The sequence below is a fragment of the Vulpes vulpes genome, chromosome 16 (assembly GCF_048418805.1).
Source record: "Vulpes vulpes isolate BD-2025 chromosome 16, VulVul3, whole genome shotgun sequence".
Classification (NCBI taxonomy): Eukaryota; Metazoa; Chordata; class Mammalia; order Carnivora; family Canidae; genus Vulpes; species Vulpes vulpes.
Window position 1 is genome coordinate 66,851,237 of NC_132795.1, and position 22,880 is coordinate 66,874,116.

At 39.7% G+C, this 22,880-nt stretch overlaps 1 protein-coding gene and 1 pseudogene across 2 annotated transcripts in view; one reads left to right on the top strand and one right to left on the bottom strand.

Annotated features, from left to right (window-relative positions):
• The window catches only part of MRPS9 (mitochondrial ribosomal protein S9), a 62,480-nt gene extending 61,512 nt beyond the window's left edge, over window positions 1-968 (bottom strand). Inside the window, exon 1 of one of the 2 annotated variants that reach the window (XM_025992382.2) lies at window positions 777-968. In XM_025992382.2, the coding sequence (XP_025848167.1) occupies window positions 777-911 (135 nt within the window). In that variant the 5' untranslated portion in view covers window positions 912-968. The remainder of the gene's footprint in view (window positions 1-776) is intronic. The other variant, XM_025992383.2, reaches the window with a different exon arrangement.
• On the top strand, window positions 910-22,231 carry LOC112915372 (heterogeneous nuclear ribonucleoprotein A1-like; annotated as a pseudogene).
• The last annotated feature ends 649 nt before the right edge of the window (window positions 22,232-22,880 follow it).

Sequence of the window (22,880 nt, forward strand, 5' to 3'; positions counted from 1 at the left end):
AAGGCCTCGAATACCATCTACAAGTTGACAGAGGGCTTGTAGATAAGTTCTTCTTGAACTATAAACTTGTCAATCTTTGGGCCTACTGGAAATCTCCACGTGGACAACCCAATTATAAATGTATAATAACTATAATTACATCCAAAACTAAGCTCGTTTTCTTCCCTCTCAAAACTTTCCCCTCCTTTCCAGATCCCAAGTCAGCATCACCAAAACAGCTGTGAAGCTAGAATATTGGCTTCTCACCGCCCTCGGGGGAGTAAAGGAAATGTACAAGTTCTGGTCTCCATCTCTCCAGAGAACAGGCGTTGGGGGAAATTAAGAAAACAGAAGCCGCACAGATGCACGGCACTTTTGAGGCCGCTATGAATCCTAGCCACTGTGTGACTTTATCCTTTGAGTCTTCCAGCCCACTGCAGGAGGCCAGTTCTTCACCTCCTCGGGTGAATGGACCGCAGGGCGAGCGGGGAGCTCCAGACCCTACACACCTGGGCACCGACTCCCCTTAGCTCCGCAGACAACTCAAGGAAGGGGGTCGCTCTAGTTCCGTCTGCAGAACACTTCCTCCCTCACTGCACCCTGCAAAACCCAGAAACAACCTCGAGTGGCCGCTGCAAACCAACACCCACTCCTCCTCTCTCAACCACAGACCTCTACGAAATACCCCAGACCCTTTTCAGTCCCGGCCTGGGTGCACGCGAGACGCCAGGAGAAAGCAGCGGCGCCGGCTCCACATCCTCGCGCTACACGGACCCGTGCATCCACTTCTGCCTCACCTGAGATCCGGTACCTGTCTGCAACTCAGCAGCTGCGGCTTTCCAGACGCCTTGATTCGGGGAGAGGCTAACCCTACCTCCGAGAAAGAGTCGGTAGGAAAGTGCGGCGTAGCAGGATACACAGGGAGCCGCCATGTTGGCCGCCGGAGAGCCAGGCGGGAGGGCGAAGGGGCGGGGCCTCAGGGCTGCGCAGGCGCCGGAGGGAGCTAGGTTCCGGGGGCTGTCGGGAAGGGGCGGGGGCGTGTCCCGCGGTCGGGGCGGCTCGTCGCTGATTGGGTGTGTGAGTCCGCGGGGCGGGCCCGACTCCGCCCCCTGGTGCTCAGCGGCGCCCCGCGGAAGGGTGGTGGGCCGGGCCTCTCGGCCCCTGTCTCCTCCTGCAGGTGCTGAATCCTGTCCTCGTCTAAGTGTTGGTAACGACTCTCACGTGGGCCTTCCTTCCCTTGCCGGGTGCTGCACGTCCAACTGCAGGACCCGCGCCGCCCGCCCGACTCCTGCAGTCTGACTCCGCCCACCCCGAGCGAGGCTGCGCTCCTTGCTCACCGAGGAACGGACTCCTCACCTGGGCTCCTGTACGTCTTTCAGCTCTGGGTTTCCGCTTCTCTCTGCCTTTCCACAGTTTTCAGGAGCCAGGGTCTGCACCCCCTCCAGCAACCTTCCCGGCGCTCACATTTCCCTCGTGTATCCGTGTAACGCACAGGCTACACCACTCACAGGGGAGAATGAACAGTCTTGCCATGTTTGCATGCCTCCTCCCGTGTGTTAGCGCCCAGACTTAGTTGAAACCCGATCAGAGTTAAATGCACCGTCATGAGATAGAAACGAGTATAGCTTGGTTTCTGAGACTTGTGTGCTCTTGAGAGTAACTCCCAAGGTGCTATCTACAAAATCCACTTTAAGTGATGCCTTTAAGCCCGCTCTGAAAGGATTTCCAAACACTTAGAATTGAAGGATAAGTGAAATTAAAACACAAATACAAAGTTGTCAAGCAAATGAATACACCATCATTTCTTAAAACACATTTAGTCATTAAAAAGGTAGAAATGACATATTCCCCCCCCCCAAAAAAGAAAAAGGGTTCCTTTAAATGGAATTCATTTCGTTGTACTGAAAAGCTCATTCTGTTGTTCTGTTACTTATCTTTTAGGCTAGTAAAACTTTCATCAGAGATTGGCATAGGTTCTCGGACCAGCATTTGGGAACCAAACTTTATAGCCCATCAAAATAGATGCCTTTAGGGGCGCCTGGGTGGCTCAGTTGGTTGGACATTGGCTCAGGTCATGATCTCAGGATTTTGGGATGGAGCCCCACATCAGGCTCCGTGCTCAGCGGGGAGCCTGCTTCTCCCTCTCCCTCTGCCTGCCTCTCCCTCTGCTTGTGTTTTCTCTTCTGTGTGTCAAATGAATAAATAAAATCTTAAAAATATAAAATAGATGCCTTTAAAAAGTGGTTCCTATACATTGTCACAACATGTTTTTAACTTAATTGTGGAAATTTAAGTGGAAAACAACCAAATAAGTATGTGAAGGTGGGATTTTTACTATTTCTTTTAAAAAAATGACATGTTGGAATATATAAGAACTAAGTAAGTTCTGAAATTAAGGTTAGGAATTTTGGAGGTTTTTCTTTTTTCCTTTTCTCTAAAATTCATGTTACAGGCTTTTACTAGTAAAACGAGTGTAATATATTTCCTACCTCTAGGGGCAACACTTGGACAGCTGCATGAAATTTCCTGTGTAGACTTTGAGTTTGGAAAAAATATACCCAACTATAGGTTGGCATTAGGTACATAATCTGAAGTCAGGAGGAAAGACTGGAATCAAGAACGTGCTGATAGGCATTTAAAATATGAAAAAAATGTACTTTTACCAAAAAGCCACAGCTTAGACTCATTTTATTTTCCTCTCATTTACTGAGCACCTGTTATGTCAGAGACATCAGGTCTCCTAGGCAGGAGGATCATAAAATCCCCAAAGTCCAATACGGTAGAGTCACATCTAATGTGAGAGTTTGGTTCTAAGGTCAGCCTTTTGGGTAAATACCAGGAGAGTCAAAATGTTGAACTAACAAGTGCTGCTGAGATGTGAGATAGTGATAACTTCTAGATGCTTCTGGTGGGAGTGTACTAGTATTGCCCTCCTGAAATCAACCAACCAATCAATGCTGGGGAGTATACCCTCCAATCCAGCAGTTACATTCCTAGGTGTATACCCTGCAGAAATTCTTGCACAGCGTACCAGACAACTTGTATCTGTCATCAGGGAGACCCCTGAACTCAGGAAACTCCATATAAGCTTCTGCCAAACTATAAATGTTATTTTTTAGAAACTAACAAATTGCTGGAACAAGAAAAGAAATATTTGAATATGACCTCCCAGGACAGACACCTGTGCAAATGAATCATAAAGTATCTGATAGTTACCTGAGCTTCATTGTAATGTTAAAGTCCCCATCCTGAAAGGGATATAAGCCTCATTAGCATAACATACAACATACAACATACGTAATGGCATGTTTTCTGAGTGGGAATGTGTAATTCTATACCTGTCCATTACATGTGATGATGATGCCTCTCCCTCTGAATATTCATCCTAAACCCTAATAAAAGAAACCTGCTCATTCCTGCTTCGGCAGACACAGCTTTGGAAATTATTCCTGTTATCTCCTTATTTGCTTACAAATCTCAATGACCTTCTGAAGCAACTCCACCTGGTGTAGTCTCTGTCTAACTCACCAAGGAGCAGACACACATCAGCACACAAACATAAGAATGTTCATAACATTTTTTTTTAATGACAAAAGTAACCTGCCTATTAGTCAGAGGATGGGTAGACATCGATGACAATGAATAAACCACAATCACACAGTATGGATGGGTTTCACCAGGTAGAGGAAAAAATAGAAAGTCACATAGGCTTGCCAAGTCTGATTCCATTTACATGAAGTTCAAAACCAGGTAAAGTTAAGCAAGATATTGTTTAAGGTTCTATCCCTCTGTAGTAAAACCATAAAGAAAAGCCAAAGAGCGATAAACACAAACTTGGGAATAAAAAATAACCCAGGAAAGAGGGAGAGGATGCTGTGAGCAGGACACCAGAGGTGTCAGTGCTCCTGCCAGTGTTCTTTGTCTTTAGGTGGCTGGTGGATACACAGGTGTTCATTTCATCATTGAAAAATACAGATACATATAACAGGGAAAGTTAATTTCATCTCACTTCCCACCATGACTCACTTTGGAAGATGTGGCAGGCTATGGTGTGAGTGTAAATTGATACAGTTTTTATTTCTTTTTCCTGTATTTCTCATATCCCATTTCCTTACTCCCCTCTCTTTCATTATCTCCTTTTCATCTCCTCCCCTCTCTCTTCTCCTTCCCGGTGTAGATGGCTTAAGTGATGAATGATGTAGTTTCCAGAAAATTCACACACACACACACACACACACACACACTCACACACACCTCTTAAAAGGATTCCTGAACTACAGAACTTTGTGAGGGAACCTTAACCTAGAAAAAGCACAAAGGCTCAATGAGTCCACAGATAATTGAGATCTTCAGAGAACTTTGGTCAAAGATGACCAAATACTCTGTGGCTCTGGGAAGTGCACTGAACGTGGATCAAGAAATATGTGTTATCATCTGAACTCAGCCACAAACTCGCTCTTTGACATTGATGTTTTGTTTAGCTTATGGAAAACTTACATTTCTCATTAGTGTAACCAATGGGTGGATTAGAACAGTGATTCTCAAAAGTATGGTCCCCAGAGCAGGAACCTCAGCATTACCTAATTATACTAAGTGTTAAACTGGATTCAATTCAAAAGATGTGAGGTCCTAATAGCTAGTACCTCATAATGTGAACTTACTTGGAAATAAGGGTTGTTCCAGAGGTAATCAGGTAAAATAAAAAAAGGTCATTTGAGTGGGCCCTAATCCAATATGACTATTACAGGGAAATTTTGATTTATAGATAGATGTGTACAGAGGGAAACCAATGTAAATACACAGGAAGATGAGCATCTGTAAGCTGTAAGGCATAGAACAGGTGAGGCTACTGGAAGCACGGAAAGAGATCTGGAACAAATTTTCCCTCACAGGCCTCGGGAGAAACCAGCCCTACTGACACCTTGATCTTGGACTTCCAGACTCTAGAATTGTGAGACAATAAATTTCTGTTGTTTAAGTCACCCAGTTTATGGCACTTTCTTACAGCAGCCCCAAGAATATACCCAGTGTATTCGTTTTTTAAAACATCTACAATTTTTCAGTACTCCTCCTTTTTTCTTTTTAAAGATTTTATTTATTTATTTGAGAGAGAAAGAGCATACAAGAGAGAGCATGAGCAGTGGGGATGGATAGAGGGAAAAGCAGACTCCCAAGTGGGCAGGAAGCCCGATCTAGGGCTCAATCCCAGGACCCTGGGATCATGACCCAAGCTAAAGGCAGATGCTTAGCCAACTGAGCCATGCAGGCACCCCAGTACCCCTCCTTTTAAAAGGTAGTTCCCTCCTTTTGAATATGAGCTAGATTTAATGACTTATCTCTGAAGAATAGAGTTTGGATATTTAGTTACAAAAGCTGGCTTCCTGATTGCTCTCTCTTTCTTGAAGCACCCACTCTGAGGAACTCAGATGCCCTGAGGTGAGACAGCCATATGGAAAGATCTGTCTAGTAAAGAACTAAAGCCTCCCGCTAACAGCAGTGGGAGTGAGCCATCCTAAAAGTGGGTCCTCCAGCCAAGTCTTCACACGATTTCAGCCCTCCAATCAACAGCTTGATTGCCACTCCAGGAGAGATCCTGAACCAGAGCCACTAATCTCAGACTCCTGGGCCACAGAAATCATGAGATAATAAATGCGTGTTCTTTTAAGCTACTAACATATGAGGTAATTTGTTATGCAGCGATAGATGACAAGTATACCTGATTTGTTAGAAATGGAAATTCTTGGGGTCCCAGCCCAGACCTACTACATTTCGGAGTGAGACCCAGCATGAAACCCTACAAATCACTCATGGTTCTTGTTAGGTCAGATTCCATGACATTTCATCCAGCGTCAATACTCTTTCATCTTGACCATCTGGTCTGACCATGCAGATTCCTACATGTCTTTTATGTACACATGTGGTTAAACAATACATCACATGAATTTTACCATTTTAACACTTTTTAAGTATACAGTTCAGTGGCATGAAATATATTCACGTTGTGCAACTGTTACCACCATCCAGCTACAGAACATGTCAATCTTCCCAAATTGAAACTCTGTCCCCATTAAATACTTCCCAATCACCCTCTTCCCAACCCCTATAACCACCATTCCACTTTCCGTCTTTATGAGTTTGATTATTTTAAGTACTGCACATGAGTAGAATCTCACAATATTTGTCCATTTGGGCCTGGCTTATTTTACTTAGCATCACATTTTCAAGTTTCACCCACGTGGTAGCATATTTCAGAATTTCATTCCTTTTTACGGATAAATAATATTCCATTGTGTGTATATGCCACATTTGTTTATCCATCCATCCATTGGGGGACACATGAGTTGTTTCCACTTTCTGGCTATCGCGAGTAATGGTGCTATGAGCATGAGCGCCCAAGTATCTGTTTGCATACCTGCTTTCAATTCTTTGGGATATATACCCAGAAGGGGCATTACAGGATTCTCGTTTTTAATGGGGCCAGGTTTTTAACTTAACTTACACAAGCAGGTAGGTGCCCACACAACTTCAGTTGCATTTAAATCTACACCTTAAAGACTTGTTATTATCGAGACCACTCCCAGCTAAATAAGCAATGTACATGGAGGAAGGACATGAGTAATGTAAATTACACCGAAGTGTAAAAATATTTGTGAGAGGTAATTTTAGTACATAATCGCTATACATGAAGCTTCTATAACAGTTTAAAATCTGAATCTGAAAAAAAAACTGAATCTGTCTCAGCCTACAAGTAAATCTATTCTCCTAAAATGCATATATTTTACCATATTAATTGAATTTTAATTAATAACAAATAGAACAAATATCTTCTTTGGTGTTTTCCCCCACTGTGTTCAATGTGGACCCAATCCATCTACATATGCTCTTTACCTATGAGCTGTCAATTATGGTTGCTATAAAAGACGCAGCACTTAGGGGGCTGTCAATCAATGCTGTTACGATGCTTCAAGAATTATTTCTCTAGACCTCGTTATCAAAAATAAAACAAATTTACATGGAACGTAAAGGTGGATCAATCACACCATTTGCTGTGCACAGAAAATGGTCTCCAACATACATAGCTTCAAGGGCAGCGTGCTTAGGGCCAGAGCCTTCTTGACCATATTTGTAATTATTTTGCATAGATTAGGTCATTTTTTTGAGTGCATGTGGATGGTAGAAGTAGTTACTCTGTGTGGTAGAATTAGAAGTTGTTTCCCTATCAGGAATAGCGGCACGTACAAAATGTCCTGTGACACTATGGGTGTTTCTTTCATCCATGCCCTCCCTACCCATGGATTCGGGCTCGACCCAGTTCTCCCTTGTGATGAACTCTGAACAGAGATAAAGTAGGTCTAGAAAAAGGTAGCTAAATGGCCAAGATTATACACTGAATATAGTCAAGGTGCTAGGATTTCAGAGCAAAAACAAACAAACAACAACTAAAGAATTTTAAGAAGGAATATAATTGAAATCAATAACATTAGTGAGGGCCTGGCCTAAATAAATACAGACTTAAAAACTAAATTCCAGAAAACTAGAGCCAAAATAAACTGCTTGAGGCATAAAAGAGACTATTTTAGGACAAAGAAAGGAGGTACCACTTTACACAGCAGGGAAGCAACTTAAAAAGTACATTGAGGGGAAGAAATTGATGCAGCCTGAAAATGTAAATAAGTAGAAGATTGTCATCTGGACCTGAAAAAAAAAAAAAGAGAGATTCTGAAGTATAATCTTCATTCTTATGCTTTTGAGGAAGTGAAGGTAAGAGCAACATATGTCTCTATCAGAGAAAGTGTATTATGCATTTAGATGGACCATGAGATACAATTCCAAGAAATGTGAAAGAGAGTTATAGAAATGATATATACAAGTGAACATACACAAACTATTAATTGAAAGAGCATCATATAACATTATATGCCACTAACTGAGGGCTTTTCTAAATTTTGCCTCATTGAATCATAACATCCTTATGAGGGAGACACTATTATTATCCTCATTTTAGACATAAGAAGTTGAAGCATGGATGTGTTAAATAACTTGCATTGGGTCCCACAGCTAGGAAGGGATGGCGCCTCACAACATCCTAACCACTCTTCCACATTTTTGTCCAGTCCCAGGAGAACTGTGAGTTAGTTAACAAGGGTGTCTTTAGAAGCTCACTCTCCCCTTTATACATAGTATCTGCTTGCTGTTAACCATTCTCTTCCAGGACCCAGCTCACTTGTCCTCTTCTGTTAGCCTCCAACTCCCCTTGATTCTGTCTACTGCCCTCACACTTCTCACCCATCCCAGCTCCTCTGTAAGGACATGAGAATACATCTGTCTACGCTGCTCTTTAGAGGTCAAAAACTGGCTGCCCTTCAGATACGTTTTCTTTTGTCTACACAGTGGTGCGTGTGTGTGAAGTTGAAATGAGGATACTTTAAGTTGACCACATTCACCATATCCCCTCCACTCTTGGGGTCCCACTTCAGGCAGTTCCCACACATGCCCATATTCCATCCTGCTTTCTGTAGTGCCCACCATGAGTGCAACACATATGAACTTGAAAAATGCTTCCTGGCATAAACATGAACCCCAGAACTACTCAGATTGTGCCAACTCAAAGATTTCTAGGAATGCTAAGGCTCTAGGTCTCAAAGGATTCTTCCAGAAAGGCCAACCAAGAAACTGGTTATTTCATAATTTGGAGACCTAGATAAACCTGCCTAGTATCTCTGGTGACTTCACTGCCCAACTGAAAAGTAGAAATTTGGTACTTTAGGATTGAAGTAAGAATTTACTCTATGCAAAACTGTTGTATCTTTATCACCCAATGTTTGTTGATACTACTTTGCAATGCTCTGTGACAGAAACCATCTAAGTATTAATATGATACCTGTCTTTCAGTAGCTTAAGAACTTTTAGGCAGAAAAAGATATTTACACAAACATCATTCTAGAAAGATTGTGATATAGTCATGAAAGAATTGCAAAGTAATTTGGGAGTTTAAGAAGGAAAACATTACTTCCTGCCAAATGGATCAAGATGGTTTTATTTCCTAAATGTTTTATAGAGCTGCAAATCAAAATAAGAAAACCATCTAACTCATTTCTTTACCATTATGCAGAACCACTTCCAAACCCTCTCTGAAAGCAATTAACCTACCCCATTTTATAATACCTACAAAGTAGAATTTTCTACCTCAATTTATCAAATCAGGCGATTAAAAATTATTCTTCACTATCCTTAAATGACTCTTCAGCATTTGCATGCCACCTTTCCGATTTCCACTGAAGACACATTGCTGGCCCATTTTCCAAGTGTTTTCCAAAATCAAGTATCGTAGCTGAAATCTGAAATTGTGTCCAATTTCAAGAAGCACATCAGAGCCTAGCGTCTGATTAAACTATCTCATCTCTTTATGAATAGTTTGCTGTGATTAGATTGTAAACACCTGCATGGAGTTATTTTGACTTTAGACTCAAAGGAACATTTTATCCTGGGAAATACAGATTCCTGAAATAAGCATGTCAGTTTCAAACCACGCTTTTAGAGTTACATTCTTAATGACCTTTGAAACTTACAAATATTTATGCTTATGTGGTAAATCCATGATTTCCTGTCATATGTACTTATTAGATATAAGTTGCCTACCTTAAGGCACACATTCGTCAAATACTCATATTTCTTTTAATTTCTTATCCAATCAGGGCAAGGTGTTTCTTTCTGTAGTCAGAATCAAGAGTTCAATGTAAGAATTCAACAACTCATGCAGTTATGCCAGGGAAGATAAAATTGGTAATATGAGGTAGCACAGCTTCCAGATGTTTTTTTTTTAATGTATACATTTGGCCTATTGTTGCAAAGAGACAATGTGAGAAAAGAAACAAGATTTTGGTTTTGACCGTCTGTCTTTAGTGTGTCCATAATCACACAAACCAGACAAAAGTATTGTAGATTTGCAGCTTCCCAGCAGGGGGTAGGGATTCCTTCTAGACAATAGGTACTTTGGGTTAAAAACACTGTGTGAGTTTGTGTTCACTTTCAGGCGATGGTATCCACTCTAACTGGTTTCAGTAGAAAGGGATTTATTACCAGGTATTCAAAAATCATTGAAAGGGACAGTGGATCAAGCTACAGCTGCACTTTGAGGAACATCTCCCAGAGGACTGCACAGCTATTATGTGCACCAGCCAAGTGGATATGCCTCACGCTCTGTTCATCTTTTCCCACTTAAACCAGTTATAAATTCAAGTCTCACATGGATACCTCTGATCAGCAGAAATGAAACCATACCTGGGACTCAAGCTGCAAGGGAGTCTTTGACGTTCCTGCTTTGGCAGTACAGGAGGGAAATAATTTTCTAATTATTTTGCTCGCTGCCCTACCCCTAACAGTTTTTCAGACAGTACCCAGGATCTGGAATACACCCAGTCGAAGGAAGGAAATTGAAAAGGATGTCGAGCAAGCTAATCCACGGTTTTTGCAACAACCACTTATTAGGGATATTACAAAGGGGGCTTCAGCCTCTAGTAGATGCTTACATGAGATGAATCTGAAGTCCTTTTCAAATCCCTTGAGCACAGAGTCCATGTCTGTTTTGTTCATTTTGTAACCCCAGCTGGACTATGGCTGGCACAATACTAGGCAATCAATAAATGCTTGTTGGTTAAATGAATGAATACATGAAACATAAAATTGTCCTTTATTCCTATCTCCACAATCCTTCAGTGGTCAAGGTTCATATACAGATTATTCTCCAATTTTTGTTTGATGTCACATAGATATCTTTGCTAATTTTTCATTTGATTTCCTTTTCCTAAGTTAAGGATGTGTACAAATTGAGAATTTGTGAGCACGTTTGGATGGATGTACCTTCTCTTTATACTGGCAGTTACATTTATTTTGATGCCTAGGCAGCTCAGTGTAAGTATAATGGCCATTACAGTAACAGTGTGGTTACCCAATGGGTCCATTTCCACTTTTATTATACAGAAAAGGTCCACTGATGATTTTTACTCCTCAGAAAATGCCTTCTTTCTAACCTTAAAAAGTGGCATCTTAGATATTGAAACAAGGCAAATACAACATGATTAGTTAGAAAATGATCATCAGACCAGTTTTCCAAACAGCATGTCCTCCATGTGGCTTTGTTTCTTTGATTTGGGGTGAAAGATAACAAGGAAAACTGCCAGTTTCTTGGCAAATGCTTCTCTCCTTTGTTTTATATTCATAATACATTTTTAACTTATTTTTTTACTCCTTATATTGCAAACCTTGACTTTTTTCATTTCCTAAAATACTTCACTGGTATTTCATTTCTGTCCAGACATCTCCATTATCTTCTCTATGCAGACCCAGTGTACATATCTCCATAAATGAGTTATGTAATGATTATTTAATTGAGGTACCCAAAGTTCAGCACCTTTAGGAATTAATTAAAGTGAATGTATCACACATTATATTATAACAACTCCATGTTTTATTTTCCAAATTTTCACTTTGTAAGATTTGTCTTTCTCCAAAACTAGATTTATAATCATATCCAGACCAAAATGCATACCTTAACTTTACTCAATAATTTATATTTTTCAAAGCGTTTTTATATATTTTATCTCAATTGATTCTCACAACAACCAATTAGATTTTAAGCATACCAGAAACTGTCAAGTTAGATACACTGGCTTACATATTTCAAATGTCAAAAGCACATATTAACATTGGAAATGTGTTATTTGATCTTTAGAAAGAAAAAAAACACATATTAAGCACTATGAAAATAAAATACTTCAAAGGAAAAATAAAATTATTTTTTATCTAGGTAGATTGCGAAAATGGAATTGCGTCTTAAATTTCTTAGATGTTTTTAATTTCTTCACACACACACACACACAGAATCAACAAACCCTGAATAATGAGAAAAAATCCTTTAATGATTTTTGAAATAATTTCATGACCCCAAACACTAATTCAGCCTAAATATTGTTATCCAGGTTTCATGAAATACTCGCTTGGCCAGGGATTCAAGCTTATTCTCCAACTTCAGAGTAAGAGTGAGTGAATAAGGATTTAGAAAAACAATGGGCTGAGATATCCCTTCTATTTTTTCCTCACCAGTTTCCTTCTTTGACTTATCATCCTTTCCACATAACCCTTTCTCTCTTAGCTTGATATTAATCCCTTTCTTTTTTTCTTGTGGTAAAATACACATAACGTAATATTTACCATCCTAATTATTTGAAGTGTACAGTCTAGCGGCATTAAGTATTTCTTTCTTTTTTTTTTAAGATTTAATTTATTTATTCATGAGAGACACACAGAGAGAAGCAGAGACATAGGCAGAGGGAGGAGAAGGCTCCATGCAGGGAGCGGGATGTGGGACTTGATTCTGGGACTTTAGGATCATGCCCTGAGCTGAAGGCAGACGCTTAACCGCTGAGCCACCCACGCAGCCAGGCATTAAGTATTTCTATGCTGTTGTGTGACCATCACCACCATCCATCTCCAGAATTCTTTCTGTCTTGCAAACCTGAAACTGTGAACCTATAAAAAAAAAAATTCCCCTCTCTCCCAAACCTTGACAACCACCATTCTCTTTTTTGTCCTTACGATTTTGATGACTTAAGGAAACATATAAGTAGAATCTGATAGTATATACCTTTTGGTTACCTGCTTATCTCACTTAGGATATCCTCAATGTTAATCCATGGTATAGCATGTGCCAGAATTTCCTTTCTTTTTTAAGGCTGAATAACATTCCATTTTATGAATGTGCCACATTTTGCTTATCCCTTCATCTGCCAACTTGGGTTGCATCCACATTCTTGCTATTGTGAATAATGCTGCTATTTGGTTACTATTTGCACTGAATATCTTTTTCCATACTTTCACTTCTAACTTATTTGTCTTTTATCTAAATGAATCTCTTGCAGACAACAGATAGATCATGTTCTTAAAGCTATTCTGCCAATCTCTGTCTTTTGACTTTAGAGTTTAATCCATTTACCTTTAAGGTGATTACTGAGGAGAGGGACTTATTTCTGTCACTTTGACATTTGTTTTCTATATGCCTTATCACCTTTTGTCACTCATTGCCCACATTGCTATCTTTTTTTGTGTTTAGTTGATGTTTTCATGATGAAATGTATTAGTTTCCTTCTCATTTCCCTTTTTGCATATTCCATAGATATTTTCTTTGTGATTACCACGAGGATTACATTTGATAGTCTAAAGTCATAACACTTTAATTTGAACTTATACCAACTTAACTTCAACAGCACAGAAAACTTTCCTATACAGCTCCATCCCCACCACTTTCAGTTATCAGTGTCTTAAAATTACATCTTTACACATTGTGTGTCCAAAACATAAACTAAAATTGTATTTTTTATGCGTTAGTCTCTTCAATTATGCACAAAACAAAATGTAGAGTTATGAACCAAAGTTAAAGTAATACTAGCTTTTAGACTGGTAAGTTCTAAAAACATGTTTGGTCTCTTAAATCATGCATAGAACAAAAAGTGGAGTTACCAATTAAAATAACATTAATACTAGCTTTTATAATTGCCAGTTATTTAACTTTCCTGAGATCTTTATTTCTTCATATGGCTTTGAGTTTTCTGGTGTCCAAGCATTTCAACCTGCAGGATTCCCTTTGCATTTCTAAAGGGGCAGGTCTAGCAGTCACAGATGCCCTCAGCTTTTGTTGATTTGGGAATGTCTTAGCATCTCCCTCACTTCTGAAGGACAGTTTTGCTGAATCTAGGATTCCTGATTGACAGGTGTTTTTTTTTTTTTTTTCCAGCACTTTGAATGTCTCAGTGTACTGCCTCTGGTTGCAAAGTTTCTGAAGACAAGTCTGTCGATTATTTTATTGAGGATTCTTGTTTGTTAAAAACCACTTCTCTTGCTATTGTCAAGATTCTCTCTTTATCTTTGGCTGTCAACAGCTTGACTGTAATGTGTCTTCATATAGATCCCTTCAAGTTTATTCTGCTCGGAGTTCATCAAACTTCTTGTTTATATTCATGTCTTTCATCACATTTGGGGAGTTGGGGGCCATTATTTCTTTAAATAATCTCTCTCCCCCTTTCTCTCTCTTCCCTCTTTTGAGATGCCCAAAATGCGTGTGCTGATTGGTTTATGATGTCCCACCAGGCCCTTAGACTCTCTTCAATTTTCTTCAATCTTTTTTCCTTTCCTCAGACTTGATCTTTTCAATTTTTCCATATTCACACTCACTGATTCTTTCTTCTGCCTCAAATCTGCTTCTGTATCCCTCTAGTGAATTTTTCATTTCAGTTACTGTACTTTTCAGCTTCAGAATTTCTGTTTCTAAACATCTAAAACAGATGTTTTAGAGTCTTTGTCTAGTAGGTCCATCTTGTGGTCTTTCTCAGGGACAGTGTCTATTGTTTTTCCCCCCTCTGTTTCATTGAATGTCTTGTGATTTTGTTTTATTGAAAACTGGGCCTTTGGATGAAATAATGAGGTAACTCTCGAAATCAGATTTTCCCTATACCCAGGGTTTACTGATTCTTGTTTTTGTTTTTCTTTTTTGATTGTTGTAGGCTGCGCTGTGATGGGGATCAGACTCATGTATAAACTAAAGATCTTCTCAAGTTTTTTTCTGAGCCTGCATTTTTCCCTGGGAATGCATCATTGACTTTCTAAATTCCTTCCATATATGTGGTTGCTTTTGAATATCTAAAGCTTAACTATCTGGCTCCTCAAAGAGGAAAATGGTTGGGCATGGGGGTACATAAAAGAAAATTTTAAAGGACACTGGCCCTTTAAATCCTCTGACAGTCATTTCAGCCTGAAAAGGAAAGAAAGGCTTGTAACAGTGGAAGGGTGAAGGCAACAATGCCTCTCTGTGCCTGTTCTTCTGTGATCAGAAACAGCAATCAGTGATCAGAGCACAGATCCCTGATATTTGGAGGCAGAGTCCTTATTATCCACCCTGGCTCCCTCAAGCTGTATGCAAGCTGCTCCTGAAACATGTGCACAGCTGTCTATTGTGGGGCCAGAGGATGGAGATGGGTAGTTGCTACAATGAAATTGACTGAAATTAAGTGCAATTTACCATCCAGAAAATTTACTTCCCCTGGAAGTAGCAAGCCTTCAATAGACTCCAGAGTTCCAAAATAGTTATAGCAGACAGAATCTGCCAGTGCAATTACTGTCTAGGTGGGGATTCAGATTCCTTGTGCTTCCTACTCTGCCATCTTCCCAGAATCCTTCATTTTTATAAGATAAAAAGGTAGTTTTCTTATTATTTCTTAAAATAGTTTTCTTTGTTTTGTATTCTTAAGACAATAAAATGTTTCCCTCTAGATTTCTGCAAAACTCTGAATAACTTGTCCCTGCACCAATTAAACAATTTTTAAATAAGTACCAAATAATCAAAAAAAAAATAAGTACCAAATAATATATTAATAAGGGAAATAAGCTGATATTTTTGCCCAAGGCAAGATACTTTCCCACTAACATGCTATCATATTATGAAGCAGATTTTTGTTTATTTGTTTGTTTGTTGTTGTTTTTACAGACTCTGAACAGAAACCATTTTAGGAAAGGCAACAACATCCTTTTGCAAGTGCCAACAATATTGAGACCATATCCTATGCCAAAGGTTCTTAACACTGACTACATGTTGAAAAGACACTGCTGTCTGGCCCCAGGCCCAGAGATTGTGATTGAATGGTCTGGGGTATGTCCTGGGCTTTGGGGGTTCTAAAAGCTCCCAGGTGATTGTAATGAGCATGGGGGTCTCTGCTCTGTGCTTTCTTTCTCTTGCGGCAATGAGCATGCTACTCAAAATATGACTGCTCAGACATTATTGTACTCTTCCAGGACGGAGCTCATGATTCCTGAATGAGCACTCTCCTGACTTTACAATTCCAAGCATATTGTCTAATGTTCCTGTGTGTATTGGACACTGCTGGGGCTCAGCCAGATTCAGTCGAATCTCTTTTATTCTTATGCATCCCTCCTTTGGCTTCTGTATGCTTTTGCTTGTAACTGTCCACACCTGCGTCTTTCTTTGGAGGTCTGCCCAAGGTCTGCTGAAGTCACTTTGGGCACAAGTACAGAAAGCAGGAAATGCCTGGGAGGTCTTGTCTCCTCAGGGAAGCCCCTAGCCAATAGCTGACACATGCAGCCAATGAAAGCCCAGCTCTCTTACCTGCAGTTGGGATAAACTGAGGCAAAGCTTGTAATCCCCTGCTAGGTCAGGCTAGTTCTTCTCTGCAGCGAACTTTGCCTGAGATCATACCCTTGCTTGCCTCTTCCCTTTCCATGTCTTGCTTCCCCAGTCTCTTATTAGTTTCTCCTGGGAGCACTTCCTGAATAAATCATTTGCACAACATATCTTTGTCTCAGTATCTGCTTCTGTTGGCTCCATGGTAACTAACCCTAGAAGTAGGTTAGTTGAGAGAGGAAAGAGAAAGTAAGAAAGAGTGAAACATCGATTGGAAACAAACAAACAAACTTATTCAGCAATGCTTGAAGAAATTTCAGAGTCAACAAAAAGGACTTCCTATGTTTAATCATTTGAAAGTTAAAAGACTGTTTTGAGTGTTTTTACAAACCGCCTGGGGCCCATCATGCCATGACTGCTGATGTTTTCATCTCTTAGGGAACAGCACACCAATAGCAAAATGCTTTTGTATTATATGAGCATAAGTATCAAATTTGTAGTGGTGAGTGTATGTATGCTGCCTGCATGACTTAACCGGGCAGACTTTTGCAAACTTACATATCCTCTTTATGTTCTTTGGTTACTGGTGTGAAAATTATGACATGCCTGTGAAGGGACATGGATTCCATGAAAAGTCAAAGCAGACGGGGTTCCTCTTCCACTCATGCAAAGGAAACACTGGATTACTTTTAAATAGGTTGTGATAGTTCAAGAATCATTTTGGACCAGCCAGTTGCAGGTGGAAAAACATAGTGGACTTCAATTTTCTTTCTGACACATGAGGCTCCAGAAAGCCCTGCTGTAACAGATGCTCATTCCACCCCCCACCCCAAAGACTGTAACCTTAGCAAAGAAGCAAATGCAAGCTGAAGGTTAAAAGTGACCTGAGCCTTCAAGTCTCACTATGGAATGGAGGCCAACAGCAGCATGAAGGTAGTTCTTTTCTGAATACACAGATTCTGAGCTTGAATAAAAGGCTTCATTTTCCAGAGTTGTCAGTCTGATGCATATCTCAACAATTAGATTTACTAAAGAATTTTATAGGGAATAAAAAAGAGAGAAATTAAGCAAAATGTCCAGATGTCATCTGTTAAAAATGTTTTATTGAGACAATAAACAAATAACATCAACAAGTACTAAAATTTTAATTAAAATATGATTTACAATGTTGCTATACACCACTAGAAGCGTTCTTATTGATAGGAAATAAGATTGCATTGCTTGTATCCTTAGGACACTCAAACATCCCATTTGACTTTGTGGGTCTCCCCCCAAGTAGGGTGCTCTTATGATGTACTTTTCATGCCCATGAGCATGAAAATTTTCTCCAACGCTTTAAAACACAATGGCAGTATCAATCGTTCCCTTTCATTGCTGGCTACATCACTAAATAGATGTATATTATGTTCTCGTGCCTTCTGCTCAGAAAAATCTAAGTATTGCATTTCTGTCAATTCATTGATTGAAGAGCTTCCCCCTCAGAATGTTGACAGCTGTTTCAGACATTTATAAAATAACTTGGATAACAGCTGCAAACGGATTGGCTAAAGAAGATTTGGAAGCATGTAATTAGCATTCATCAAATGCACACATTTCCATTGAAAACCCTCTTCAGCCCAAAAGTTGACTACCAGGAAGCTGATGACTCTTGTTCAATCTGGGAACAGGCCTTGCTAACACTTAACTTTCCATTAGCTGATTTTAAAAGGAGCATATTAATATAGTTACTATTGAATACTATTGAATAAGTTATTGGTGAATGCCGTCTGTAACTGACACTGCTTTAATTTTTGTCCTGTATCCTTCAGACAAGCCTCCATGTGACAGTGGCAGGCCGTCTCTTGGTAATGTAATTCACTGATAAATTCCTCATACTTGAGCACATATAATTCCCAGATATAAAGTAGAAATACACCCAGCTAATTAATTACCTTTAGGAACAAAAAATACTCGTCATGAGAAGCAACAATGTATATATCTGATAGTCACCCCTGTGTTAAAAATTGCATTAAAAGCTTCAAGGTAAGGGAACCTGGGTGGCTCAGTTGGTTAAGTGTCTGCCTTCAGCTCACATCACGATCCCAGGGGCCTGGGATCGATCAATCCCCATGTTGAGCCCCATATAGGGCTCCCTGCTCAGTAGGGAGTCTGCTTCTTCCTCTTCCTCTGCCCCTTACCCTGCTTGTGCATTCTCTGTCTGTCTCTCAAATAAAGAAAAGCTTTAAAAAGTAAAAAAAAACAAACCACAAAAGCCTCAAAGTAAACGCCAACACATTAACAGCAGATTAGTGTGGCATGACTGTGGGAGGTTTTCCCTTCTTCCTGTATATGGTTAGGTATTTTATTTGAATACATGATTCGTATATGATTGAAAAAAATCAACTTTATATGAAAAGGCTTTGAGTACTTCAAGGACACTACAAGTGTACTTCCAGAGCCAAAAGGAGCACCAGTCTTCCTTAACTATCTTGAAAGGAACTTAATTTAAAAAGAACTTCCCCAGGCCCTGGGTTCCTGCAGATATATGAGTAGATACTACAGTGCTTACAACACAAACAATGAGGTGCTTATAAAATGGCCAGAGTCCTAAAACACTGAGGACATTCAGACAGGTCTCATATTAAGAAAGAAACTATTTTATCTTATTTATAATATGACTACAGATCTGAATAACTGTATAGCAAAACATGTGCTATCTAGAGGAGGCGATATTGCTCTTAAGCCCTGTTCAAAAGCATATCTAAATCTGTGCATTTGTTAAGACTGTTCAGTCTATATGGCGTTCATTCCTTCTTTCTCAGTGTGAAATCTTCAGGGTTCATCTGGAATGTTGGTATCTTCCCTGGGCTCTTCCCTCATTCCTGGACTAGGTGTGCATTCTCCTCCTTGACCCCATCTCCTCTTCTCTAATACACTGATTGGCTCTGGCATCATTCTTGTAGACCATGCATAGCTCTCTCACCAAGGCCACCATGAGATATTATTTTTTATTTCTGTGTATGATGCATGCATTTATTTTAATTTTTACCTGATATTAATGACTAGTAATTTTTTACAGCTTTATTGAGGTATAATTGACATATGTAAAATGCATGTCTTTGAAGTATACAACTTAATAAATTATTATATATGTATACATCTGTGAAACCATCACCACAACCATAATAGTGAACAGAGCCACATGCCTAAAAGTTTCTTTGTGCCCCTTTGTCATCCTTCCATTCAGCTCCAGTCCCAGCAAGCAGTCCCAGGTGACCACTGAGCTGCTTTCTGTCACTTAGAGTTGGGTTTGAACTTTCCAGAATTTTAGGTAGAACTATGATTGTTTTAACCCATACAAGTCTTTAAACATTCATCCATGTACTTTTGTATCAGTAGTTCATTTGTTTCTATTTTATTTCTAAGTGATATTCCTTGGTATAGATTAATCACAACTGGATTATCCATTCACTCGTTAATGGACACTTAGGTTGTATTCTGTTTTGGGTTATTTATAAATAAAGTGCAAGTTCTTTTACATACATATGCTTCCATTTCCCCTGATTAGATAAATATCTAAGAATAGAATAGCTGGGTCCTAGGATAGATGTATGCTTAACTTTTTAAGGAAGTGAATGTTGCTTTGGATCCTTGCCAACACTTGGTGTGGTCAGTCTTTTTATGGTTGGCTATGTAGTGGATATGAAGGTGTGTCTCGTGGTTTTAATTTGCAATTCTCTGATAACTAAGGATACCAAGCATCTTTTCATATGCTTATTTGCCATCTGTATATCTTCTTTGGCTAAGTATCTGTTCAAATCTTTGCCCACTTAAAAGATTGGCTTGTCTTATTCTTGGTAAGCTCTTTATCCTTTTAGGATATATGTTTTGCAAATAATTTCTTCTAGTATGTGGCTTGCCTTTTGTTTTCTTAATATTGTTTTTAGAAGAACAAGAGCTTTTCATGTCAATTGTTTTGATTGTTCCTTTTATAATTCACACTTTTAGTGTCATATTTAAGAACTCCTTGTTGAACCCAAGGTTTTCTCTTATTTTTTATTCTGGATGTGTTTTAGTTTTTGCTTTTATGTGTAGATAAAAGATTTCAAGTTCATATTTTTATATGGTGTAACATAAAGGTTGAGGCTATTTTCTGCATATGGCTATCCAATTACTCTAACAAGGTTGAGGCTATTTTCTGCATATGGCTATCCAATTACTCTAACACCATTTGGTGAAAAGATTATCTTTTAGTTGATGAGTTGCTTTGCCACTTTTGTTGACAATTAATTTACCATATACTGTAATTCTATTTCTAGAATCTCTATTTTACGGATCTGTTTGTCTAACACTAATAAACTATCTTCTACTATGACTTTATTTTAAAGATTAAAAACAGAAAATTTAATGGGCACCTGGATAGATTAGTCAGTTGGGCATCTGACTCTTGATTTTGACTCAGGTCATTATCTCAGGGTTGTGAAATTGAACCTCATGTCTGGCTTTGCATTGAGCATAGAATCTGCTTGGGATTCTCTCTCCTTCTTCCTCTGCTCCTCCTTGCTCATCCTCACTCTTTTTCTCTCTCTCAAAAAAAATTAATTAGTCAAAAAAACCAGTTTAAGTCTTTTATCTTTGCTCATCTTTTCCAATATCATTCCAATGAATTCTAGGGAACCCACTTGAGTTTCAATATCCAGGGTCATTATTGGACCTTTATCACATAGGCATGACGGATGATTGTTTGCCATGTGGTTGACCTCAATTTTCAGGCCAACTGTGTGACCACGATCTAGAAGGAAGGAGGCAAAGATTTGGGAAGAGGAGGAAAATAAAAGGAATGCTAGTTGGAAGGTAGAAATCTGGACACGACTTGGGAAACAGAGACTGATTAAAACCCAGAGTTGCAGAGTGGTCAAAAAAAGGCTTTTAGCCTCTTATACTGTTGGTGCGAATGCTAATTGGTGTAGCCACTATAGAAAACAGTCTGGAGCTTCCTCAAAAGGTTAAAAATAGAACTACCCTACAATGCAGTCCTACTAGATATTTACTCGGAGAATACAAAATACTAATTTGGGGTGCCTGGGCGGCTTAGTTGGTTAAGTGTCCAACTCTTGGTTTCAGCTCAGGTCACGATCTCAGGGTCTTGAGATTGAGCCCCACATCAGGACACCTGCTCACTGTGGAGTCTGCTTGTCTCTCTCCCTCTACTCTTCTCTCTGATCTCTCCCTCTCTCTCTAGAATAAATAAAATCTTTCTAAAAAATAATACAAAAATACTAATTCAAACAGATACATGCACCCTGATGTTTACAGCAACATTATCTATAATAGCCAAATTATGGAAGCAGCCCAAGTATCTATCAACAGATGATTAGATAAAGATGTGGTCCTATCTGCCCATGGTTGCTACTAAGTAAGTATTGTTAAAGTCTCCCCTCCCACCACAGTCACATTAAAGTCAGTCTCTCAAAGAGCCTAAACAGCTGTGGAGGCTCTTCATCAGAGGTTTAAACTTTGAAACAACCAATGAGAGTCTGAGGGGCCATTTTAAGCAATGGGGAACACTAATGAACTGCGTGGTAATGATTGATCCAAACACCAAACACTCCAGACGCTTTGGGTTTGTCATGTATGCCACTGTGGAAAAGGTGGATGCAGCTGTGAATGTAAGGCCACACAAGGTGAATGAAGGATTGGGAAGCCAGAGATGCCTGTCTCTAGAGAAGATTCTCAAAACCTGGTGCCCACTTAACTGGGAAAAAGATTTTTGTTGGTGGCATTAAAGAAGACACGAGGAACATCATCTAAGACATTATTTTGAACAGTATGGGGAAATCAGAATGATTGAAATCATCACTGACCAAGGCAGTGACAAGAAGAGAGGTTTTGCTTTTGTAACATGTGATGACCATGACTCTATAGATAAGATTGTCATTCAAAAGCACCATACTGTGAATGGCCACAACTGTGAAGTAAGGAGAGCCCTATCTAAGCAAGAAATGGCTAGTGCTTCAACCAGCCGGAGGTCGAAGTGGTGGTTCTGGAAACTTTGATGGTGGTCGTGGAGGAAACTTCAGTGGGTGAAGTGGCTTTGGTGGCAGTTGAGTTGGTGGTAGATATGGTGGCAGTGGGAATGGTTATATTGGATTTGGTAATGATGGAAGCAATTTTGGTGAATTTGTTAACTCAGCCAAGCGCAGTGGGAGCAGGACCTAGCTACTACAAAGAAGACAGGTTTTATTTATTTATTTTTTAAAAATTATTTATTTATTCATGAGAGACACACAGAGAGAGGCAGAGACACAGGCAGAGGGAGAAGCAGGCTCCCTGTGGGGTGCCTGATGCAGGACTTGATCCCAGGACCCTGGAATCATGACCTGATCCAAAGGCAGATGCTCAGGCAGCCCTGGTGGCTCAGCGGTTTAGCACCGCCTTAAGTCCAGGGCATGATCCTGGAGACCTGGGATCGAGTCCCACATCAGGCTCCCTGCATGGAACCTGTTCCTCCCTCTGCCTGTCTCTGCCTCTCTCTCTCTCTCTCTCTCTGTGTATGTCTCTCATTAGTAAATAAATAAAATCTTTAAAAAGAACAAAGAACAAACAAACAAACAAAAAAAGCAAAGGCAGATGCTCAACCACTGAGCCACCCAGGTGCCCCAAGAAGATAGATTTTTAGACAATACTCATATGCATAGGCAAAAAACTCGAAGACTGGATTTATGACTAATTGTAT